The sequence below is a fragment of the Drosophila subpulchrella genome, chromosome 3L (genome assembly GCF_014743375.2).
Source record: "Drosophila subpulchrella strain 33 F10 #4 breed RU33 chromosome 3L, RU_Dsub_v1.1 Primary Assembly, whole genome shotgun sequence".
Taxonomy (NCBI): domain Eukaryota; kingdom Metazoa; phylum Arthropoda; class Insecta; order Diptera; family Drosophilidae; genus Drosophila; species Drosophila subpulchrella.
This window is the reverse complement of record NC_050612.1, coordinates 21,008,679-21,031,232: the sequence shown is the minus strand read 5'-3', so window position 1 is coordinate 21,031,232 and position 22,554 is coordinate 21,008,679. Positions and strand designations below refer to the sequence as shown.

General features: G+C 39.0%; 3 protein-coding genes across 3 annotated transcripts; 1 reads left to right on the top strand and 2 right to left on the bottom strand.

Annotated features, from left to right (window-relative positions):
* Positions 1-241: 241 nt before the first annotated feature.
* Positions 242-2,698, bottom strand: LOC119554432 (carnitine O-palmitoyltransferase 2, mitochondrial). The gene is made up of 3 exons (XM_037865326.1): positions 1,530-2,698; positions 675-1,469; positions 242-557 (listed from the first exon to the last, which is right to left on the bottom strand). The coding sequence occupies exons 1-3, from the start codon at positions 2,591-2,593 to the stop codon at positions 413-415; spliced, it is 2,004 nt and encodes a 667-aa protein (XP_037721254.1). The 5' UTR covers positions 2,594-2,698; the 3' UTR covers positions 242-412.
* Positions 2,699-18,113: 15,415 nt separating this feature from the next.
* Positions 18,114-20,217, bottom strand: LOC119553677 (odorant receptor 63a). Its single transcript, XM_037864221.1, has 10 exons — positions 20,087-20,217; positions 19,931-20,027; positions 19,733-19,877; positions 19,476-19,670; positions 19,293-19,397; positions 19,067-19,232; positions 18,724-18,829; positions 18,548-18,652; positions 18,301-18,456; positions 18,114-18,235 (listed from the first exon to the last, which is right to left on the bottom strand). Exons 1-10 carry the CDS (start codon positions 20,215-20,217, stop codon positions 18,179-18,181), a joined length of 1,263 nt encoding a protein of 420 aa, XP_037720149.1. The 3' UTR covers positions 18,114-18,178.
* Positions 20,218-21,007: 790 nt separating this feature from the next.
* LOC119555566 lies at positions 21,008-22,114 on the top strand. Its single transcript, XM_037867016.1, has 3 exons — positions 21,008-21,422; positions 21,480-22,006; positions 22,067-22,114. Exons 1-3 carry the CDS (start codon positions 21,020-21,022, stop codon positions 22,112-22,114), a joined length of 978 nt encoding a protein of 325 aa, XP_037722944.1. The 5' UTR covers positions 21,008-21,019.
* Positions 22,115-22,554: the final 440 nt, after the last annotated feature.

Sequence of the window (22,554 nt, the reverse complement as noted above, 5' to 3'; positions counted from 1 at the left end):
TGAGTTACAACCTAAGAGAAATTTTTATGCTTTTCCCCTTTTCATTCTTTAAATTTTATCGAATCCGAATTCTTTACTTTAATGCTTTCCAGCTATTTGTGTGTTTTAAGACGTACATTATTTCTCGTTTTCAATTCCAATTGTCAGGCCTGCAGCAGCCCTACAGTATGTTGGCCAATTTATTATCCCATCAGCCGCAAAGCCATAAAAGCTGCCCGGATAAAGGCACAGACACAGATGCTTTAGATGGGGCAGAATGTTTTCAGTGTATAATCTATAAATTGTAGAGCTAGAAATAAGATATTGCAATTCAGACACATGGGATACAGTGTAAAAGCATCAAAATAAATCTCCTTGTTTTGTTAAAGCCATATTCATCGGGGGACTGGGAAGGACTGCAGGAGGTGCCCTTCTACTTCTTGCCACTGCTGCTCTGTTGGATGACAGCGCAAATTTTATCAAATGCCGATTCCAGACTGTCTATGAACACCTTCCCATCAGCCTGGTTTTTGTACGTGGTGACAATGGCGCCGGCGAATTCGTTCTGAATCGAATAGCTAAAAGAAAAATAGGTTATCAACTGTCACCAATTGAACAATTTGTCGGGGGAGACTTGAAAAATGGTTACGGTGTTTGTATACCAGACATTCAACCTCGATAGACGGAGGGCTTACCCGATTCCAAAGCCATTCCTGACCACCGGACCGAAAGAACCCGCCAGCAGGGCATCGGATCCTAGGGTGGAGGTACTAATGATATTGTTATTAATGCGCTTATAAGCCTCAGTCTCGTAGAGATCAGGAAGGGGTATGCCCTCCTTTTGGGCCGTGTGCCGCAGGGCGAAGAGATGCCGATCGAAGCCCTGGCCCATGGCCGCGTCCTTGGTGAGCTGGCCATGCACCTTGCTGCACTTGTCGATCATCGCTCGCAGCTCTCCGGCACTGGGTTTGCTCCTCTCCGGCTGCAGGATAGCCTCACAAAAGTCCCTAGTGGCATTTGTGCAGGGTCGCATCGTTTCCGTGCGTCCATGTCGGAAGGCGGAGGTGCTGCAGGACTCGTAGCTGCCCACATAGCCACTGTAGGCCTGTCGATAGGCAAGTTGAAAGGACAGCTGAATGATGGAGTCGGGACTCAGGCCGTACTGCTTGCACGTGGGCTTGTTGATATGAGGATACTTCAGAACATTCATGTCCAAGCTATCCACAATGGTGGCGTTCTTATTGTAAGCCTCAGAAACCGCCGACTTGGTGGCTTCGTCGATATCAAAGTTGATGGGTCGCACATTGCTGAAATCCCCTTCGGCGGGAGTGTGCACCGTCTCCGTGGACACAAAGGGCTGATTTAGAGTGTCCTTGTAGAGCTCGTTGAAGTAGCGCAGCACCGCCACGCCATCGCCCCACGAGTGCTCGAAGTTTATGGCCGTGGTGCCATCCGCGCTGATAAGCAGGGAAATGGATTTGTCGAACCAACTGTGCAAGGAGAATGGACGTTGGTGAACCACGAATACATACTGAATCCGCATTGCTTACCGATTCTGTGCCTTTCCCGCCAGCAGATGCTTGAGGAGTGGCTCTTGCCTGTTCTCATCAAAGACGCCATCCTCCTCGCCATCCAGACAAACGCAGAACAGAGCCGCATCCACCTCGCTCTGCAGAAGATCTGCGTTCTTGGCGTTACTAACAAACTGATGCCTGCTCTTGGCCCACTCATCGCGCTGTCCAGAGGTCAGAACACCCAGTGGAACACTGGCTGCCTCGCGGTCTGCATCCAACTTGAGGACAGCCCTGAGCCTGCCCAGAATCACACTGGGACTCTCGATGTAGCCACTGGAGTCCAGGACATTCACGGCGTACATGTGACCGCGTCGCATGACTAGAATGTGCTTGGCGTCGGGCGAATGAACCAGCTCGTCCTTGCCTATCCTGGGAATCCTGGAGGTGCCGAACAACCGGTTGTACTGGCTCATGTCCAGCGGGAACGCCTTGAAGGCATACGAGGCGTAGGTGGCAAAGGCCTTGGGGGCCACCTTCATCCATCTGCGGTAGCTGGCAGTGTCGCTCTTCTTGGCGTTCATGTGGTAGACCTCCGGCTCCAGGAGATCCGCTTGTAGTGATCTCCAAAACCTCAGCGAGCTGATGATCAGGTTGGTGGCCCTCACCACCTGGTTTTGGTACTCCGGCCGCGAGTCACTCTTCATCACCAGCAGGGGATTATAGTTAAGGGGTAGCGGTGCCCGATCGGCCAGGTACATGTCGAACCAGGGCTGCGATATGTAGCTGGTGTGCTTGTTCTCCGCATCGTGGCTCTTCAGCCTTGCGTGCAGCTCCATGCCGATTCCTTGGCGGAACTGCTCCACCGTCTGCTGGGTCTTCGCCTGCTCTGCCGGCGAGAGCAGCGGCTGGGTGGCCTCCAGGAACCGCCGGCAACTGTTCTCCAGCAGCGGAATGGGCAGTCTTGGCAGGGAGCGCTGGAAATACAGCGTCGGCAGCTTGGAACACTGCAGATATTGGTAGTGCTGGCCATGAGTAGTCGTCGTTCGCGACGAATTCGTCGAGATCCACGACAGATTGCGGTGCACCCGGGTCCGGAACATGGCTCTCCACTCGATGGCTTTCCAAATTGGGTAACTATTCGTGTTTAAACTCGAGAGCAGCGTTTCAAAGTCCAAAATAAGAAAGTGCAAGCAACAACAAACAATTCGCGAGCCACATCAGCTGTTCGCCATCGATGATCACAGCTGATCGCCGTTATCGATAGGCGAGTGCGGTATATTTTCGGTATTTTAACGGTGCATCTATTGGCGCCAAAAATCCGAAAATCGTTATAGTACTATCGTTTTTTGAAAATTCGAAATGCATATTGTTTTAATAATACATAAAAATACAGTTTTTTGAATAGTTTAAAGAGTCTATTATTCCAAAGTCAATTCGCATGATGATTTTATTTTGAAAAATTAATATAAATCCCACTAAAACAAGTCTATCTATCAGTGTGGGAACCTTGTAAATAAGTATGTTTTAAAGGTGCTTCGCTACAGATAAGCTGAATATGAACTTCGGGGCCAAATATTTCACTTTCACATTCGTCTGACCTTATGGCTAACATTTAACACTTTGTGATCTCCCTGAACTCCGCATAATTTCGCACTTTGCCCCGAAGGACTCCTTTTCCGTATCCGCTTTTCACATTTAATGCGCTTCGCTTTTGCACTTTCGCTGGCTTGTTAAATATTAACGCAATTTCACTTCGCCCAATTACACTGCATCCCCTCCGAACACGCATCCGCATCCGTATCCGCATCCGTCGATGCCTCTTATGCAAATTTAAATGGAAAGGGGGATTCCCCCATCCACTTTACTTAATTTAAGGAACTGAGGGGCAGTGGATTTTATTTCGAGTGCAAAATGCAAAAGATGAATTGATGGGGAAAAGAGCCTCGTTAAATTCGAAAAGGTATAAAGATTTTATGCGAATTTTCATTTCTTCCCTAGCCCCGTAATTTCAGTAAGCCGTTTATTTATTTGGCGCACCTGGGAACAGTGACCGGCAGGACCGGTGAAATACCCAGCAGGAGCCTTTGACCCACACGTCTGCAGGATGTCCTGACCCCTCGAGGACCCCTTTCTGCCACGAAAAGGGATCCACCGAAAGCTAGCAGACATCAACAGTGCGCAAACAAATAAACGCCACGCAAATGCAAACAAAACGCAGTTTATCCACGGACCAAAATCGCCAGGATGCCTTTTCCAAAAAGGTTAAAGGACGCCTAAGCACTTGAGCACCTTCAAATCGAACAAATCGATGGATAATTGCCATTGCTATTGCTGTGCGGATTTTAAAGACCCATGGCGGCTTTAATTCATCCGATGGAAGAAAGTTGGGGCCTTATTGGAATATTTAACAATTTATAGAGCGCTCAACTTAGATAAATTTTAAATTAATGAATATTTTTTAAATATTGCAATATTTTTATTATTCGTAATTAAAATGTATTGTCATATAAAAAAATTAACCGATAGGAATTACTTACAATAGGTACTTTTAGACTTAAAAAACATAAAAAACACATTTAAATTTTGGCTTTAAAGATTAAATTAATTTATTTAATAAACTCAGGTGTTAAACGTGTAAAAACTAAATTAAGTTTACACAATCTACTAGCGCTCTTTTGCGAATTATTTTACCCTTTTTTCGCTATTAATAATATAATCTATTCAAGGGCCCTTGAATAAGTTAAAAAAGCAAACAATCTAGACAATCATTAACAACGAACGAGGGAATAAAGCTTCAACTGTCGCAGCCAGATGCAATGGGCCATAAAAAGCGCCTGAAAATCCTTTTTTTGGCGTAGGGAAATCAACATTTGTTTCAAGAGTCCATTGCCGGACAATAAAACCGTTGACCATTCCAACACGCACAGCGTGACTGCATATCCAAATTCGTATACCTTTATCCTGATTTTTAGCACCTGAAAGGTGTGGCGAATAAGTCGCTTTAGACGGGTTGACAACTGCGTAAAAATCAGGCAACAGCAAAAGGTGACCAGATGGAAGAGTTAACAAATTCCATTTGCCCCATGATGACATTGGCAAATGGACTTGGCAGTCCTTCGGCCAGACAAAGATTTGCATAGATGGCTCAGCGTAAACGCCGCATTCCAGTCGACCAAATCATTGACATGGCCCGGAGATCGGAGATGGCTCTCAAATGGCCGCGTTGACAGGGCCAAGAAATGGAGGCAATAACTCAGGCCTCACTGTAGGAGGTCGCACTGTGGGAAGACCGGTGAAATAACGAAGAGTTTGAAATAGTCGAGGAAAGCGTTTGTCAATATCCAAGGCTGTAAAATATTTTTGTAATATGCTATCTAAAAACATATACCAAAATATTTATGTACTTTAAAAACTGTATATTTTACTTCATTTTTGTTTAAAAAATGTTGATTAATGTATAATCCTAATAATGTTTTACTATTTTAATAGTAATAATAAATGGACTATTCTTCTGTGCTCATGGTACACAGATATCAAATAAAAATGTATATGTTTATTATTTTATTAAAAATCGAATTCACAGCTCATTGAATATGAGCTCAATTTCTATATGAGCACAGATTTTAAGGCTTTTTATAAAGGTAATTGACTTAAGTTAATTTTAGACCTCTTTATAATTTTATAAATATTTGCTTATGCAAAACCTTTATAGGCTTAGGAAAATGTATTTCATGCTTCGATGAGCTTTGAAAACAATTTCCACAGTACTTCGCCAGTGCAGGCAGATTAAAAAGCTAAATCAAATGTAACCAAAGACTAAGCCAAGGCCAGGAAGCTGGGAAACAAAGAAGGAAGCTGGGAAAACTCAGGAAAATTCCGACTTCCGAGTTTTCGCCCCGCAGGCAGTCGGCGAAAATTCAAATTTAATTCACCAACCTGGACGTGCATGACAAAGAAAGCAAGCAGATTAAGTCAAGAACAAAAAAAAGAAAGATTTCACCCACTTCCCGAGGTCTTGAAGATATCCATGGGGTGATGAATTTGTAAAGCTTTCTTTAGGGCCACAATTTGCGGCTCTTGTGTGCAATTATGCACAAACATGTTAATTTTCATAATTGCCTGCCACTCCCCACGAAAATAATGCGAATAATTGCAGCAATTTTAGGGGACACTGAACTCGCTGCCAATAATTAATGGCCAGCCACGAGCGATGACCAGCAACATAATTAATATGCCACAGGAACAGGCACTGGGGAATCCCCTTTTCCGAGGCAACACTGTCAAGGTTCAATGTCACCCGCAATCGATAGCTGCAGGCCACAAGGTTTATTGATATCTTAGGGTGTGGTGTGCAGTATGGTATGTGTAATGTGGTATCCCAGGATGTCGGATGTGACCTGTCTGTCAATTATTGAGGCCAAATTAGAGTAAAAGGAAAATATAACGTTAGATATTTTTATCTATATATATATATATACTTAGTGAATGTGCGTGTTTTATTATACAAATTGAAAAATTAACTCTTCTATAATGTTTGGCAACCTAAATTCACTGAAATAAATATTAAATATTTAACAGTCAGGCGTTTAAATGCTAAGCCACTAAACAGCCATTTAAATGTAACTTAAAGACCCTCAAAAACCAATGCCAAGATTATCCCAAGCCGTTTAAGGGGTACGAAAATAAAGTAATGATTGCACACATGTGCTGGAACGCCTCCTTCAAAATCAAGGCCTACGAGCCACAAAAAGTAATGGCGAGCCCAATTACCAGATGTACATATGTAATGGCACGCGTGTATGTAAATGAACGCGAAATTCCCTTAACTTTTGGAGAAGCCAAATCAAGGATTCCGCCTACTTCACAACCGCCATTGTGATGATTTTTCTAGTAGGCCAGACAAATTGCTCGCTTCGTGTTTTTTCTGTATTTTATATGTTGTTTTTTTTTTTTCTTGGCCGTGGCTGCGAGCAAACTGAATTCATTTTTCACAAGAGTAAAAACAACAGCTACAAGACCAAGAGCAGCAACACGAACACATTAAATTGCTATAAAGCCATCGCCAGGTCCCAGGACTTCTCGAAAAGGAAGCGGCGCCGACATGTGAACTCCTGCCGAACGTCCATCGTTTTTGCACTCGGAAAATAACGAAAAAAATTCCATAAAAAAGCAATGAAAAGAAATAATAATTATTGTTATGAATTATAATTAATTACTGTGTTGAAAAAATGGTTTTCAAGCTAATGAAAAACATCGATTATTACTTAAAATGTAAAAGAAATAATCTTTTGTTAGATTGTACATAAAAAAATTTTATAAAAAAATATATACCTATAAAAATATGTTAATTTAAATTGAATATGTTTATTTATACGTATTTAGGATTCAGGATTAATGTTTTTTTTTATTTCACAGAGCTTAATTTAATTCTGGTTTGTACTTTATTATAATTTTAATTTCATCGTCAAATATACTTACATAAGACATTTATATAAGTTATTATTATAAGATATTTTTGCTTTAACTAAATTTTTTTATCATTTTTCCTAAGTGTATTTTCCAGTCACCCAATTCCTGACCCCTGATTCCCGCCGTGACGACATGTAACTGATGTTGTTTGTTGTGAATTTAATTTTTCCTGGCTGAGCGAGCCGAAAATGGGAAAACTGGGGAAATGGCTCCTCTCCTAGTGCTGCTTGCAGCTCGTTGGGCCACGTTTAGAGTCCTGGGTCCTTGGCTTTTATCCTGTTTTCAGAAATTGCGAGCAGATTGAATTGTTTGATTTCTTTTTTCCGAGGACGAGGACCCACTAGTTCGCGTGCCGGCTAGCGTTTTGGCCAATTTTATGGTCGGCAATTAACAGGTCCGCCGAAGTAGGCAACACTTTTCACATGTCGTGCTGGCGCCCATTAATCAGGTTGAAGTTTATGGGGTTTTTGTGGGTAGAAGGGCCAGGGAGCGTTCCGCCAATCGTAATGGAATCGAAACGAGCGGAAATGCGCAGAAATAAATCAAGTTCACATAAATTATGAAAACATCCGCCGGACCATTGGCCAAAAATAACAGAAAATGGCCCACTATTTGCGTCACCCGCAAGGAAAAAACAATTTCTCCAGGCCTGCGTCATGCTGTTGTTATTTATTCGCGGCTTTTCGTTGATCACTCAAAATATTTTGAATTATTTTTGCAATAATTTTTCCCTTTTTCCCCTATTTGCTGACATGACGTCAGCATTGTCCCTCTGCGAGGATTTTGTGATTTCGGAGGACATGTGAGTGCGGAATCCGTTTGTAAATGAATTTCAATGGCCCAACATTGCAGTTGCGAACATTTTCGAAACGATTTTCATTTGCCAATGCTGAAAATGTTCAATTGAGTGGAAGTCAAAGGGAAAAGGGACGAATTTACGCGAGTTCTTTTTGGACAGGGTCATTTTCGAAATTGTTATTGCGGCTGGTTTTTGAATGGCCCAACAATTTGTTTGAATGTGAGTTGTAATGGAATTTATATTGCTACAAAAGGAGCAATTAGGTGATCGTTCAATTGGACTGGTGCTAAACGCCATTAAAGTAAGTTGTATTAAAATATAATTAAAATCAAAAGAGACGGATTCAGATGGTACTTTTGCTTAAAATATATAACACTTTCATATTTAATTTTATACTGGAAAACTTAGGTGTATAAATATATTTTGCTTACTTATTACCTTATATTAGTTTTGTTATCTGACAAATTCTTTTTATAACTAATTAAAGCCAATGTTATTCTATAAATATTATAATAACACTTTTCAAAATTTTTTTATTAACCAGCATCGTAAAAAAATGAGAATGAGTATGAGATTGTTGGAGTAACAAAAATAGTCTTTATGTTTTGTATTTCCGCTGAAAATATATAAGTAGATATAAATCAAATTCAGGCACGAACTGTGGTAAGTTGCTATTTTTTAAATAAATGTTTGCATGGGTATAAAAAGAACTGCATATTCGCGGACCACTGCGTGGCAACTTAATTTCCGCGTGGGTGGAAAATCGAAGGGAAAGACCCTACAAATTAAAATGCAATCAAACAAAATGGAGAATACAACCGAGTGGCTGTGGCACTGAATTATGTATGCCAAGGATGGCAGGACTCTGGACCCCGGTCTCAGTCGCATTTCTTGGTCCTTTTTTGAGGGCACGTGATTGCACTTGCCCGGTCCCATGCATTTATTTGCATATTTACCGCCACGACAGACGCTGCTGCATTTACTCTACATTCACTTACTGCATTTGCATTGACTCCGAGATTGCAGGCCAGCATCCGTCCACTTGCACATGTCGGAATGCCGGTTGCCTTGGCCAGGCTCAGAATGCAAATGGCTTCGGCCCGGCAGTTGTCAACTCAACTGGCACTGAACTACCTACTTTATATACACGGGCTTACCTATGGAACAGCAATCAATCTGGTTAAACGGAATGCTGTGCAATAATTTCCTCAGACAAATAGTTGATCATCGGCAGTGTTTAGTGTAGTCAAACGGGATTGGAGACAGTGATTTGAATCTTAACATACCTGCTTCATAATAAGATAAGTATTTGTGACCCTATTAACTACAATTTTCTTTTTGTTTTTATTTTATGAATTTACTTTATTTCAACAACTTTAAACTGTTTTGGAGGTTTAACGGCTTTTCAGTAAATAATATTCCGAGGCTTTGAAAAAACATCTGATTGACGGTTAGCGAAAAAAACCAACCGCAACTTAAAAACAAACTATTTGGCCATAGCAGCCTTCATTTTAGGGCAACATGAAAATGCTTTTTGGCTTCAAAGTGCCTGCGAAGGTCATTTTGGCTGGTAGATTTCCGTATTCAACAAAAAATAAAGTGTTTTCTCAAGAGCTTGACACATTAAAATACATTTCATATTTATTTGCTGGTGCCACTTTATTTATTTTTAAAATTTCAATGCAAATTATTTATACACTTGAACTAATAAAAAATAAAATAGTTTTATATTTAAACAGAGAAGTTCTGTTGTCCCTCTATAATTTTAGTATTCAGACGTTTTTGAATTATAATCTGAAAACTTCCTCTGTGTAAATTTAACTTATGCCAGGGGGCGTGGCATATCGCATAAAGTGGCAAGTGTTTTTGTGTGTGTCTGCAAGGGAGAAGGCCGAAGTATTTGCATTACCTTCTTGTTGCCACAGAGTTAAAAACAACAATTGACTGTGGCTGGTTCGTCCTTGTACTTGTTGTCCTTGTTGTAGTTGCTGTTTTCGCTCTTCATTTGCAGTGTAAATGTGCGAGGAAAAGCGGGAAAGGCGGAAAAGACGGGGAAATGGGAGCTGCAGAAGATGGCTGGTGGGTTTTTCGAGAAGAGATGGCGTTGGAGATGGAAACGCGGATCCTGCAGCTTAGCGTTAATTCCCATGAAACTCAAACGGATGTGCAGAGTGGCACGCACACACAGATACAGATACGCATACAAATACACACACTCACTTAAGAACACCCATGCACACGCATAACCAAGGAGCATCAAGTGCCATTTCGCATGACTAAGTTGAGCGAAATTAAAAAAGAAATTGCATGAGAACTCGCACTCACAACGCCGCCAACTGGATAAAATGAAAAGCTGCCCGCGGAGGAGTCAAAAAAAATATATATAAAGGAAGAAAGAAAATGCTGAAAAACTGAAAAGGGAAAAGGAAAACGACAAAGTGGCGCCTGCAGCTTAAAGTGCAGCAAATTAAATTTCAGCCCGGAAAAGTTTAAGCCACACTTTCCACAGCCTTTCTTGGCCGCATTCGCAAGTGGCTACAGCCTCAGAAGTACTTGCAACATTACAGAGAACACTCGAAATTAAAAGAGTGCGACTTCAGAAGGTTATTTAAATTTTTTACTTATTTAACTTTAGCCAATATTATTTAAATTTTATTTTTAGCAACTGAGCAAAATATTCAAAAGCATTTAAGCATTTTTTTATACCTAGTCAAAGTTCCTTTATCATTTTTATTAATGAACATTTCATCTGTTATATTTTAAAAGTTATAGATTAAAAACGGTTATGTAGATGAATTTTTTTAAGTTGGTAATCAAACATTTCGAATAACGAAATTTAAATAAAGTTAGAATAACATGATTTGATATTGATTGATTTAAATTGAATTATTATTATTATTATTATTTGTATATTATTATAAATGCTTTTATTTTTCTCACATTTTAATAATTTTTTTTAGTGTAATAGGTCCACAGGTTAACAGGGCTTACGGGGCCTTGGTACTAGGACATTGTTTTACGACTGAGGGACACTTCCGGTTGTAGGCCTTCGAAAGTGGCCGGCCCCACACTTTCCGCATTCGAAATAAAACGAAAAAAGCTCCTTGCAAATTTCATGGAAGTGCCACGTATCTGAACCGAAACGTTGCAACCATCGTATCTTGCTTTTTTGTGTGCTCAGATCTTGAACGGTTTTGGCATTTCTTTTGTCTGTGCACCGGCGTTTTTCTCAATTTCATTTAGCCAAAATGGTTTTCTTGTGCCTGGGGGAAATTCCAATATGCAGTCTTCTTTTTGCAGGATACTAAAATACGTTTAATAAAGGTACAAACATGCTGCAATAACTCGATAAATTCCACATCTTAAATGAAGCAAAATAAATGAAAAGAAAGACCATGTAATGGTTTCAAAATTCCTAAGAATCTTTAGAACCATAGAATTTATACCAGAAAATATTACGAGAAATCAAATGGCAGACGACTGTTAGTTGAAATTCTATATTGGTAGATTATGAAAAGAGTTTCTTGAAATCTTTAAGCATATAACTATATTTTAAAGGGTTTCCCCTTAAAAACACAAGATTGCCTCCAAGTTGATTGCAGATAGCCTTTTAGGAGTCATTTAAGAGCTTATTTTATTCCCCTGTTTCAGCTGGTTTTCTTAGAATTCTGTTAGCATTTATGTCGCACTTTTGGGGCCAGCATACAATTGACTTATATTCCCTCCACTGCCGAATGAAGACCTAAAGTCGACATATATTTCCCCAGCACGTGCTCGCCACCCACACTCGTCTATTTTCGTCCTTTTCGAGCGGTGGGATCAAAGACAGCTCCTGCATACATATACATACATATTAACTCCATTATGGCCAAGACAATCCAGCTAATAGAGCCGAAACAGAAGAAGGGTCCTTCCCTTTGGGTCGTTGGTAGGGTACTCCGAATGTACCCCCATGTCTAATGCGACACCCAATCGGATTTGTCAGCAATGTTCGGGCAGATGGTCATAGATGAATTCTGTTTGTCCCACTGATTACGCATCAAGTGCCATGGGGAAAAAGAGCACACAGGGCATAAGCAAATTGTGGACAAATGGTGAAAAAGACGAGCAGGGCACTCTGAATTCCGGTGGGACAAACAGTAAACAGGAATATTGTTTGTCATTCCTCGCATTGGTCAATATGTGAGCAGGATACTCGGAGTTACGTGGGCAAACACTAAGGAACTCAGAACTAAAATACATCCATATGCAGAATGTGTGGACAGCAGTTGGCGGAAGTAAATATAACTGATTTATTTTTACATATTTCTGCCTGCCTGAGCAATGGAATTTTCCATTTGTATTTAAGCTAAAACAATTTATGACTAACGTACAGGAAATGTGGACCTTCAGAATAATTTGAGTTCACTGAACTTCTAAATAAATAATTTTAATTCATTTCACATGAACATGACCTGCTTTGAAGTTTTAATACCCGTTACTTGAAGAGTAAAAGGATATACTAGATTCGTCGGAAAGTATGTAACAGGCAGAAGGAAGCGTTTCCGACCCCATAAAGCATATAAATTCTTGATCAGGATCACTAGCCGAGTCGATCTAGCCATGTCCGTCTGTCCGTCTGTCCGTCTGTCTGTATGAACGCTGGGATCTCGAAAACTATAAAATCTGCAAAACTGGGATCAGGCATGAAGATTCTAGAGATTCCAGCGCAGCGCAAGTTTGTTTCTTCAGTGTGGCACGCTTACTCTAACGCCCACAAACCGCCCAAAACTGTGGCTCCCACAGTTTTAATGCTTCTATTAAAATCAGTCAATTTATTTAACCTGCGGTAATTACTTTCCTATGCGATTTGCATGATGTTCGCTAATTTTTGTGCAGTTTTCGCGATTATGGTCGTCTTGCGAGTTTTCCCCTCTACTTTTCAACTACTTGCGTATATAAAGAGTTTACCGCACAAAACAACACACCAAAAGGACAAGTGTAAATTTTCATGCAAAGAACGTGACCATTTTCATGTCTAACGTTTCTTTAGCTTAGTTTTTTTCTGACGGTGGCCTTACGTTAAAGTTGGTATAATTCCAAGTCCGGAACATCAAGAAATTGTTTCGGAACTTTACAAAAATAACACACCATTTTCGTGTTGCAATGCATCTTTGAGAAACACTGAAAGAAAGGATATTCTATTTGTTCTTAATCGTATGTTGTTTTAACAAATACATATTTGAATATATAAGACAATGCATAACATTAGGATGAATGTGTAAATCTATTAGCGCTAAAAGCTATATGGTAAATTCACATTTAATTATTAATAGCTATAAAAATTATCAACACAAACAAATCTCATAAGTTTATTCTGAAGATTACACATAGTTTAAAACTACTTCTGAAGGGTTTTAAAGACCTTTGTTTTTGAAAAGTAGAAAATAATATGTTTTATCAAGCTCGAATTTATTACTTGACTGGATAAGACTTGAGATATGCGAGTTGGACTTCATCAGCATTTACTATGCTTTTTTTTTGGATAGATATTTCGGCCAGGTCTTTTTTCATCTGAGCACGGACTCGCTTCTCATTTCTTCTTTCTCGAATGCTGTAAGAAAGGGAAATTTTTATTGAAATGTCTGTTTTGAACCCATAGTTCTTACCTATCCATGAAAAGATTTAGGGTGCTGCGCTTAAGAACAAGCAAAACAAAATAGAGAATCCCAAAACAGAAATGGACCTTGAAGTAAGTGAAAAAAGCATTGTGGCCGTAATCAGCAATATTAAAAAAAAAATGAATGGTATCAAAAATCCAAGTTACGCCCATGATGACGGAAATTCTCAAACAGACTGCATAACTATAGTCGAAAATGGAATCAAAGAAACAAGATGAAACGTTATATATTTAAGTAACGGGTATACGTTTGCTCTTACGTTTGGGTATCGAAATTAAAGCAGGTTGTTGTGGTCTCTTTCTGTCGCTCAAACCTCTTGATTTCTCTCTTTACTTTCCAAATGTTAATGGCAGTCAGGATAAACATGATAAAGTTGAATATGGTTAGGGTATGCAACCCTGAAAAATAGATTATAAGCACTAACTTGGTTTGTTAATGAAGCCAATCTCAAAGAGTAAATATTATTAAACAATTTGGTCATAAACTATTTTGATACCACTAGTAAAACTTCCAAAACTGTGAAAGTTCGTTGAACTCTTGCGCAACGTTCAGCCATAAGTATAGCGTTTTAGGAAGAGAAAAAATTGACGACTCATCGGTGAAGGAATTTCTGTGTCAACTCTGTATGTTTAACTTAAAATTTTCCTTGTTTATGGTAAATAAAGGATTATCTTCGCTTTAAAAACCTTTACGTTGCTATTTGTCACAATTACTTGAAAGTCATTTGCACATCTAAAGCTGTGGAATAGAATAGGGCATAGACTAACTTCTAAAAGTAAAAATGTATACACGTACATTTTTCCCCTTTGCTGTTGCTCTCAACTTCTGGTACAAGTTATGGAAGTTCTACTGTAGCACTTTCTAAATATTCTGTAAAATTACCATATTCAGACTCCAACACGAGTGATTCAAAAATAGAAAATGCTACAGTGCCAGCAGTCGTGATCCAGACAAAAGCACTGTAGACCAGAAATTGATGTCGGTGTTCTTCGCGCTTAACGGGCTTGATGGTTTGCCAACAGTGATAGCTAATTACAGAATACCATAATATATCAGAGTGTGCGCTGTAAATATTATAAATTTAACATGTTAGAAATCAGACCAGATGTTCATCCAACAACATACCCACGCACATCCCTTCTTCTAATAACTTTAAGTTGGCTATGATAAATAAAAGATGCAACACGACCATGGTAGATAGGCAGCTTACTATGCATTTGCCGAGTGTATTTAGGAGAATCTTAACGTAAAGATAAACGGCGATGGTAAGGATGGCGCAGATCATGGAAATCATGATGACTGATAAAACTGAAGCAGAGTTAACAAGGTTGGGCAATTTATTTTGAAGTTTCCAATATCTTTTCTCTCGCGTACTCCAGTTTAAATCTTAGTATGAGATTTGTTCACAATATCGGAGTAGTCACAATACTTGGAATAATTTAAACAATAATTTTACCATAAATATTCACAGGCATTTTGAAAATATGTCTTCTTAACAAAGAATCAAACTCGACTGACCATCGGTTATAAAAAACTTTCCCGAGAGGCTGAATTTTTGAAAATCATCATTAAAAAGTCAATTATTGTTGTTCGCAGTTGGGTTTTACTGAACTCAATATACATTTATCACTGAATTCGACTCATGCCTTCGGCTCGCCTTCATCAGAATAAAAAGCTAGCGATAAGAAAAGTAGTCCGATCCCGACCAAAATCGATATTTGATTAGGAGAAAAACTCTATTGGGAATTTGATGTGGGTTTCATTGGAATTCAACACGTCACTCAATAAATCGCCCTAATTTTTAGTTATTTTAAGTGAATGGCGTTAAAATTGTATAGTTCTAGAAAACTTGCTTTTGTATAGAAAATAATATTTATTTATTAAAAATATTTTCTAGGAGGTGATAAATTTGTTGATTTTTTCATGAAGAAAATATAAATTTATTAATTCTTTAATTTAATTTGCAGTACATCGAATAAATTACTTAGCTTCTTGATTTAAAATATATAATTATACCCGTTACTCGTAGAGTAAAAGGATATACTAGATTCGTCGGAAAGTATGTAACAGGCAGAAGGAAGAGTTTCCGACCCCATAAGGTATATATATTCTTGATCAGGGTCACTAGCCAAGTCGATCTAGCCATGTCCGTCTGTCCGTCTGTCCGTCCGTCCGGATGAACGCTGGGATCTCGGAAACTATAAGAGCTACAATACTTGCGCAGCGCAAGTTTGTTTCAGCAGAGTGCCACGCCCACTCTAACGCCCGTTAACCGCCCAAAACTGTGTCTCCTTTTTTGATGCTACAGTAAAAATTTTAACAGAAATGTATTGTTCTTATCAATACCTACCGATTGACCCAAACACGCCTACTTTAACGCCCACAAGCCGCACACAAACTTCAAAAAATCGTAAAAATGAACGCGGATATCTCGGAAACTATCAAAGATAGAGAATTGGCATCTCAGATTTAAATTCCGTAGCCTTGTACGAAGCGCAAGTTTGTTACGCGAATTTTTCAGACCCACTCTAACGCCCACAAACCGCCCAAACCTGTGGCGTACAAAATTTTCATGCTAGATAAAAATTTTTAACTGAAATGTATTGGTCTCATCAATACCTATCGATTGATACAAATGATTATAATAGACAATTTGAAAGATCTGTAGATGGATGGTAAAGATAATATTTCTAAGATTTTCAGACTAAGGCATTTGTTTTCTTTAATTCCTTTCACTCCGATAACTTCGCTTAGCATTTTATATTTTTGCACTTAATTTCCTAAACAAGCAAAGGCACCGAAGTGCTAATGAAAACATTTGGCTTTCATTTAACGAGAATCTCGTTTAAAGCAATCGCTGTATTTCCTGTGAAGTACTTAATATACGTTGGATTGCGCATACGCCCTGTGGTTCCAGTCCAAAGGACTGACAAGTGGAACATACGCATACAAACTCGCTCAAATGTGTGCTAGACAAACAAATGTACAGCATTACAAAAAGGGTATTTAAGGCACTGGAAGTTGGAGTGGGGGTACAATGTCCTGGGAGTCCTGCTTTTCCCACGTGTGCATTCGAGTGCAGCTCATTTATCATGCCAGTCCTTGACTCGCCTCCTTTTACCGCTGACTTTTCCCCATTTCCCACGCGAACGAATCCATTTTCCCGGTAAAACGTGAAGGCAAAAGAGCAAACATTGAAGGTACAGATGCCCTTAATGAGCGGTGGCCAGAGAGTCAACAACTTTTATTTTATTGTCGGTCTAATTGGACAATTACCAAGGGACCGAAAAGTGTGAATAAAAAGTAATAATAAATAAACAAACAAGAAAAGGTGCCACAATTTAATTTAAGGAGGCGAGTGTCACTTAAAAAGACTTAACCTAGCAGAAATAAATAAGTAGCGAAACTTTTAATTCCTTTTAAAGTATTTTATAAATATTTTGGCACTCCTTAGACTCTCTTAAAAGAATCAAGAAATTTATTAAAGCCCGGCCTTTGGTATAACAATTTCGGCCATTTTATTTGGCAAGTGTCGAGTTCCAATATTTCACTCCCCGGTAATGGTCTTGGAAAAGAAAACGAAACACAAACTGGATAACAGCCTTCCCACGATGCATAAAGTATTGTTGTCCTTGGACAAATATAAAACATAATGCGAAAAATAAATGCCTGAAAAGGCGTTCTCGGCGAGGGAACGGGATATAAGCAGCTAAAGAATATTCATGTGCCTCAATAAACCGAAAAGAAAAGATGTCCTTTTTGCGCAAGGCACTAAAGTGAGGCAAGAATGATAGAAGTGGGGGAAGAAAGTAAAGAAAGGCAAACAAAGGAAGCGCAAACAGCAAACGTGCATTAAAAATATCGAGATTCTGGCAGAGTCCCCGGGATGGGAATAAAAGCGAAACTAACAATTAAAGATGCGATTTGCTGGCAAGTAAGGCATTTAAAGCCGCATATATATTTATATATTTATGTACATAGGCCACATAAAGACAATCGACGAAGTTCGCTTTTCGCTCCGCTGAATGCCAGGCCAAATAAATAAAATTGATTAGAAACGGCCATGGCAGCGGCATCGATGCTCCTTATCTGCCGGCAATTTCATTATTTTAATGCGCCACACGACCATCAAAACTTATGGGCGGAGCAATCTGACTGACAGGACGGGCCAGGACACTGGGCCTGGACAACGGACATTCGAGTATTGATTGACCGAACTCGGCATCCTGTCAACAGTTTCTGCCAGAACTTTTGGTGCACACTATCAGAAAATATTAGTAAGTAGAAGTTACACTATGCCTTATTTCTTTAACTTTATTTTGGCAACTTTAAAAATGTGAGAAATGCTGTAAAAAAATATTATACTTCATTTGTAATTAAAATTTTGTATTTCTTTAGTTCAAAAGATTTATTGACGTAACCCAAATTTTAGTCTTACCTTCAACATACTCAACATCAAGCCGACAAATTAAAAAAAATTTTTTTTTATTAAATATAATTTTGTTTTGTTTCTTTATTAATATTATTTTTACGATAAAACTAGTTTTTTTTAATTACCATTTATATTTTATTTTGATGAAATATTTTTTTTTATTTTAATAGTAAGTTAATATTTTTTCAGTGCACATACATTTTGTTCAATCTTTCTGATATTCTGCACTGGCATTTTGAAGTGTCACAAATACCACACGTGTTTGGTTTTTAAAAAATACGCATTTCGCCACTGCACACACAGTGATTTAATTCAACTTTGAGCCCTATTTTTGGGTGACATTCTGCAGCAGCAGGAAGTACTGTCCACTTGTGCGGACCATCTGCGAATCAATCAAGTGGAATGGGCTGGCGGAGGGGGCTTTTTTGAGTCCAGGACTCTACTCACCGCCATCAGCGTGGGCAGGGACATTTGCATGAACCAGGACACGTCCAGCCTGAAGCCCCGGTTCGTGCGCATCAGCATCATGCGGATGAGGTGGCGGAACTCCCGGGACTCCCCGTACCATCGCACCTCGTAGAAGGCCTTGCCAATCTGCTCGCTCTGCGGATGGAGATTAGTCACGCAATTAGACATCAATCAGTGGGGGGATATGGGATTCGGGGGACGGGGACTCCCCCGTTACGTCACCCACAGCCGTCGTAAATCGCTGCCCATTGTAGCAGTACACAACTATCTGGTAGCCGGCCGCAATCAGGTACATGGTCATCCGGATCATGGTGATGCTGCTGTTGCTGCCCTGCAAAGTGGATGGTGAATTCCCCATTTAGTGAATCGCTTTTGAGGATTTCTCGGGTATCAAAGCCTTACGAATCCCTCGCTCATCTGGAACAAAGCCATGCCCCATCCGAAAAGGCTCAGCAGGAACTGCGAAAATGTGATGTGCCGGTAGCAGTCGTTGACCTCAGCTGCAAAGCTTTTAAAAAGGGTTAAAGGGCATGTACCGGGGTAAGTAGATATCCTTAATATCACTTTAAAGTCTAAGATAATGTAAGAGGTCAAAATATACAAAAATATAAATTTGTGACCTAAACTACATGCAATGGAAGTAATTATTATAATTATATACTAAGACTGTTCAGGATGATATTATATTTGTAGCCTTAAAAAATGATTTCAAAGTTTTTATTAGATTAATATTCTTAGCACTTACTCCGCCACTCGTTGGTACTGATAGATGCAGCATCGTAAATACTCAACCCTGCGTTCTGGAGGAACTAACTCCGATGTAGATAGTTCTATCATTTGGTTAAGAGATTTCATTAGACCCACACTATGAAGGCATATGACAATGAAAACTCCATCAAAGCTAATAGCACCTATTTATGCAAATTTGATAAACTAATTTCTGAAAAAAATTATTATTATTATCAACTCACACATGCCGCAGATATATAGAGAGCAGGTCTCCAGATACATTTGTATATGGTAGTAGGGAAAAGCTAAACCCTTGTCTTCCCAGGCTGGATATAGTGAAGGTAAAGCTGAAGTCGGTTGCGGAGGTTAATATAAATCAATCAACCTTATTTTGAAATTTAATGTTAATTAACTGTTCTACTTACGTAGTACAATGTCGTAGGTTCCCTTGGGTCGGGTGAAATATCGATAGAGGTTGCTGGCAAAGGAGTTGATGAAGTAGTTTGAAGTAATACAAATACAGCTGTACAAGTAGATAAGAAGTTGCCTTCTTGTACTGGCCCAGTAGCGATCCATTGTGGATTCCACTTGCTGGCGAAGCGTCTTTATAACAGGAAGATCTATGGAAATTTAATGAAAATAAAATGAGAATAGTGTGTAAGTCCTACTTTAAAAAACATACCTGACATCCTGTCGAAGAGCTCGCACTTTAGGAGTAATTCATGACACCGGGCCTTTCGTAATAGATCGTAAATCTGCCGGTGGGCATATAGAAAATACCACATCTTTGCTATCGAAGTGAGGAACTGCAGGGCAGTGCTAACGGTCTGAAATAAAACATATAGTTTTTGCTAGAATGACAAGGAACATAGTAACCCACCTCGACAATTCGAGGGATATCCTGAATATATCTCAAGAACATTTGCCAATGGCCGTAGAGCGAGGCGAAGCTACTCAGGCTAAGGACAATAGTCCAGCTAAAAGGGTTATAATGCGAATCCATTAGTCCCCTAATCTATCCATTCGAAATACCCACATTCTGTGCACCTGTCCGCATCGCGAGGGATCCATCAGATTGAATCCCACCGTGTAGGAGAGTCGGATCATCTCCCTGATGCTGCGATAGTTGCGCTTCTTGAGCTCGGCCTGCTCTTCCGGTGAGTACATGTCGCCTAATCGAAGACTAATTGTGTTAATCGGCCATTTATAGGGTCTATCAGGGGGGCGTGGTTCGGGGCGTGTTTTAATTAGATAGTTCAGCAGCAGAGGCAAGAAACCACGCCTCATTACGTGGACAAAGTTTCACTAAATAATTGAAATACTTTGCGCTGGCAGGAGAAGAAGGGTGAACGATGTGATTCTCGACATGTCCTGTGGTTAATTAGCCAGACCAATAATTAGATCCACACCAAGTTCAGGCAATATTAAATCCTTTGAAAGCTCAACGGACTTTTGGTATTAACTAACCAGCTTTTATTCTTTTCGCAAGAAAAGTTTCCAAAAAAGCTATGCGATAATAAGCTTTAGGATGAAAAAATCTTTTCAGAGGTTGTAAAACAAGCTGAAATGGTATATGTAGATGTACAAAATACATTTTGTAGTGTCAGGAAATCGTAGTTGTTTTACTTTTTTTGATACTTTCTACCTGGAACCTGTTTAAAATCTTATCAACACTTAGGCATTGGCAACTATCCCAACCTTATCCTCAAAAGGCCTGATAACACAGATTTGCAAATATCTTAGTGGAAAAAGATAAACACAATTATGACAATTGATGTAATATCTTTAAGAAAAATCCATAGTTGTATAAATTCTGATAATGATACCCAGCTGTTTTCCAAGATAAATGGGAAATTTCCGTTTTATCGTGATAAGTTTGTATGTAAAATGCCTATTTATTGCCCTTATTCGCGAGCAACCTTCTTCAGTTGAAACTTATCTGTGTAGTTAGAAAGATCTCAGTTAGAAAATGGTCAACTTAAGTATTTTTAATTTAAATGACGACTGTCTTCATCATATATTGAAATATCTAAGTGTCAAAGACCTCGTAAATCTAGCAGAATGCTTTACAAGGTTTCGACAGATTATATTGGATAGATCGCCTGCGCTTTTTCCAGTATTCCATGGGAAAGATCCAGTTGTCATCAAACCAGTATTATATTATTCATCGGTTGGCATTAAACTTATCAGAGCCGTAAATAATAATGTGAAAACACTGGGGGTTACACAAGGACATACTTACGATAAGGAAGATCTTGGAAACGTCGTCAAAGATTTCCGAATTCTTACAAAGGCAAAAAACAAAATTGATTTGCAGCATTGCCTAGATGAAATACCAAAACTTGAGGATATATTTCGATTCTCTTCTGATGGTAAGTACTATTATGAATCCACAGAAAAATTATATACAAAGCCATTTAAACTTTCAGCTTGTGACTATTTAAGTGTAAACGTTCCGTCTTGCATTTGTTACCTTCAGGAATTCTTTCAACTAATTCCCGATTTGCGGGAACTACTACTTTTAGGATATGCCAAATGCTCCGATTGTGTTAAAGTTATTTTGAAATCTTTTCCAAAGTTGGATGAACTCTGGATCCGAGGGGCGTGCCTTAAACTTCGATCGGATTATGAGTTGATATCGCAGATTAGTTCTTTAACCAAACTCTCGCTGAACGTTGGTGGACCCAATTGCCTAGCACCTTTGGCCAATTTAACAGAACTTCGAACTCTATACGTGGATAGTATCTTTAGCTATATATCGCCAGGAGAAATAATAGAAATCATAAAGAACTGTAAAAAGTTGGAGTTTCTATACTGCTACTATATCGATCATGGACAACAGCCACATGACTCCATTGGAAATCTCTTCAGGAGGATTAAATCGCATCGAGATCCTAGCTTTCAAAGTCCCCTTAAGCTGCATACATATATGGATCCACCATTGTCTGAAGCAAATGTAGGTGTACAAAAACATTTAAATATTTTTTAACATTATTCCATTTAATTTTTTATCCAGGAAAAGCTCATCGATAATGCATACTTCGAATATCGCCAACAGGTCTAGGAAATTACACATTGTTCACCAGCGGGGATAATTAATAATTACATTATCCTTTGCCTACCCTCCAATAAAGATCAACTGTAAAATGTTACTCAATGATTTATATATTTTCATGACTTTTCGCTCATATAGATTTAAATACGCTTTAATAAATTTGTATGCTTGTCAACGATTTCCGGTATTCCATTTAGCTGATTTACAATCGTCGTCGTCCTCAGACTACATTAAAATGTATGTATCGTTAGGTAAATAATTTAAATATTAATAACATCTTGCGTTCGCACGTGTATTTGCTTTGCTCATTTACTTAATATATCTCGTTAGTTTTATTTCAAGTTCAATTCGTTTGCTGCTGGCGTAAATGTTTTTAAAAAATAACAGAACTAAAACTTGCTTTAAGGGGCTTGTATATGAAATAAATATTTACAAAAGGTACAATTAAA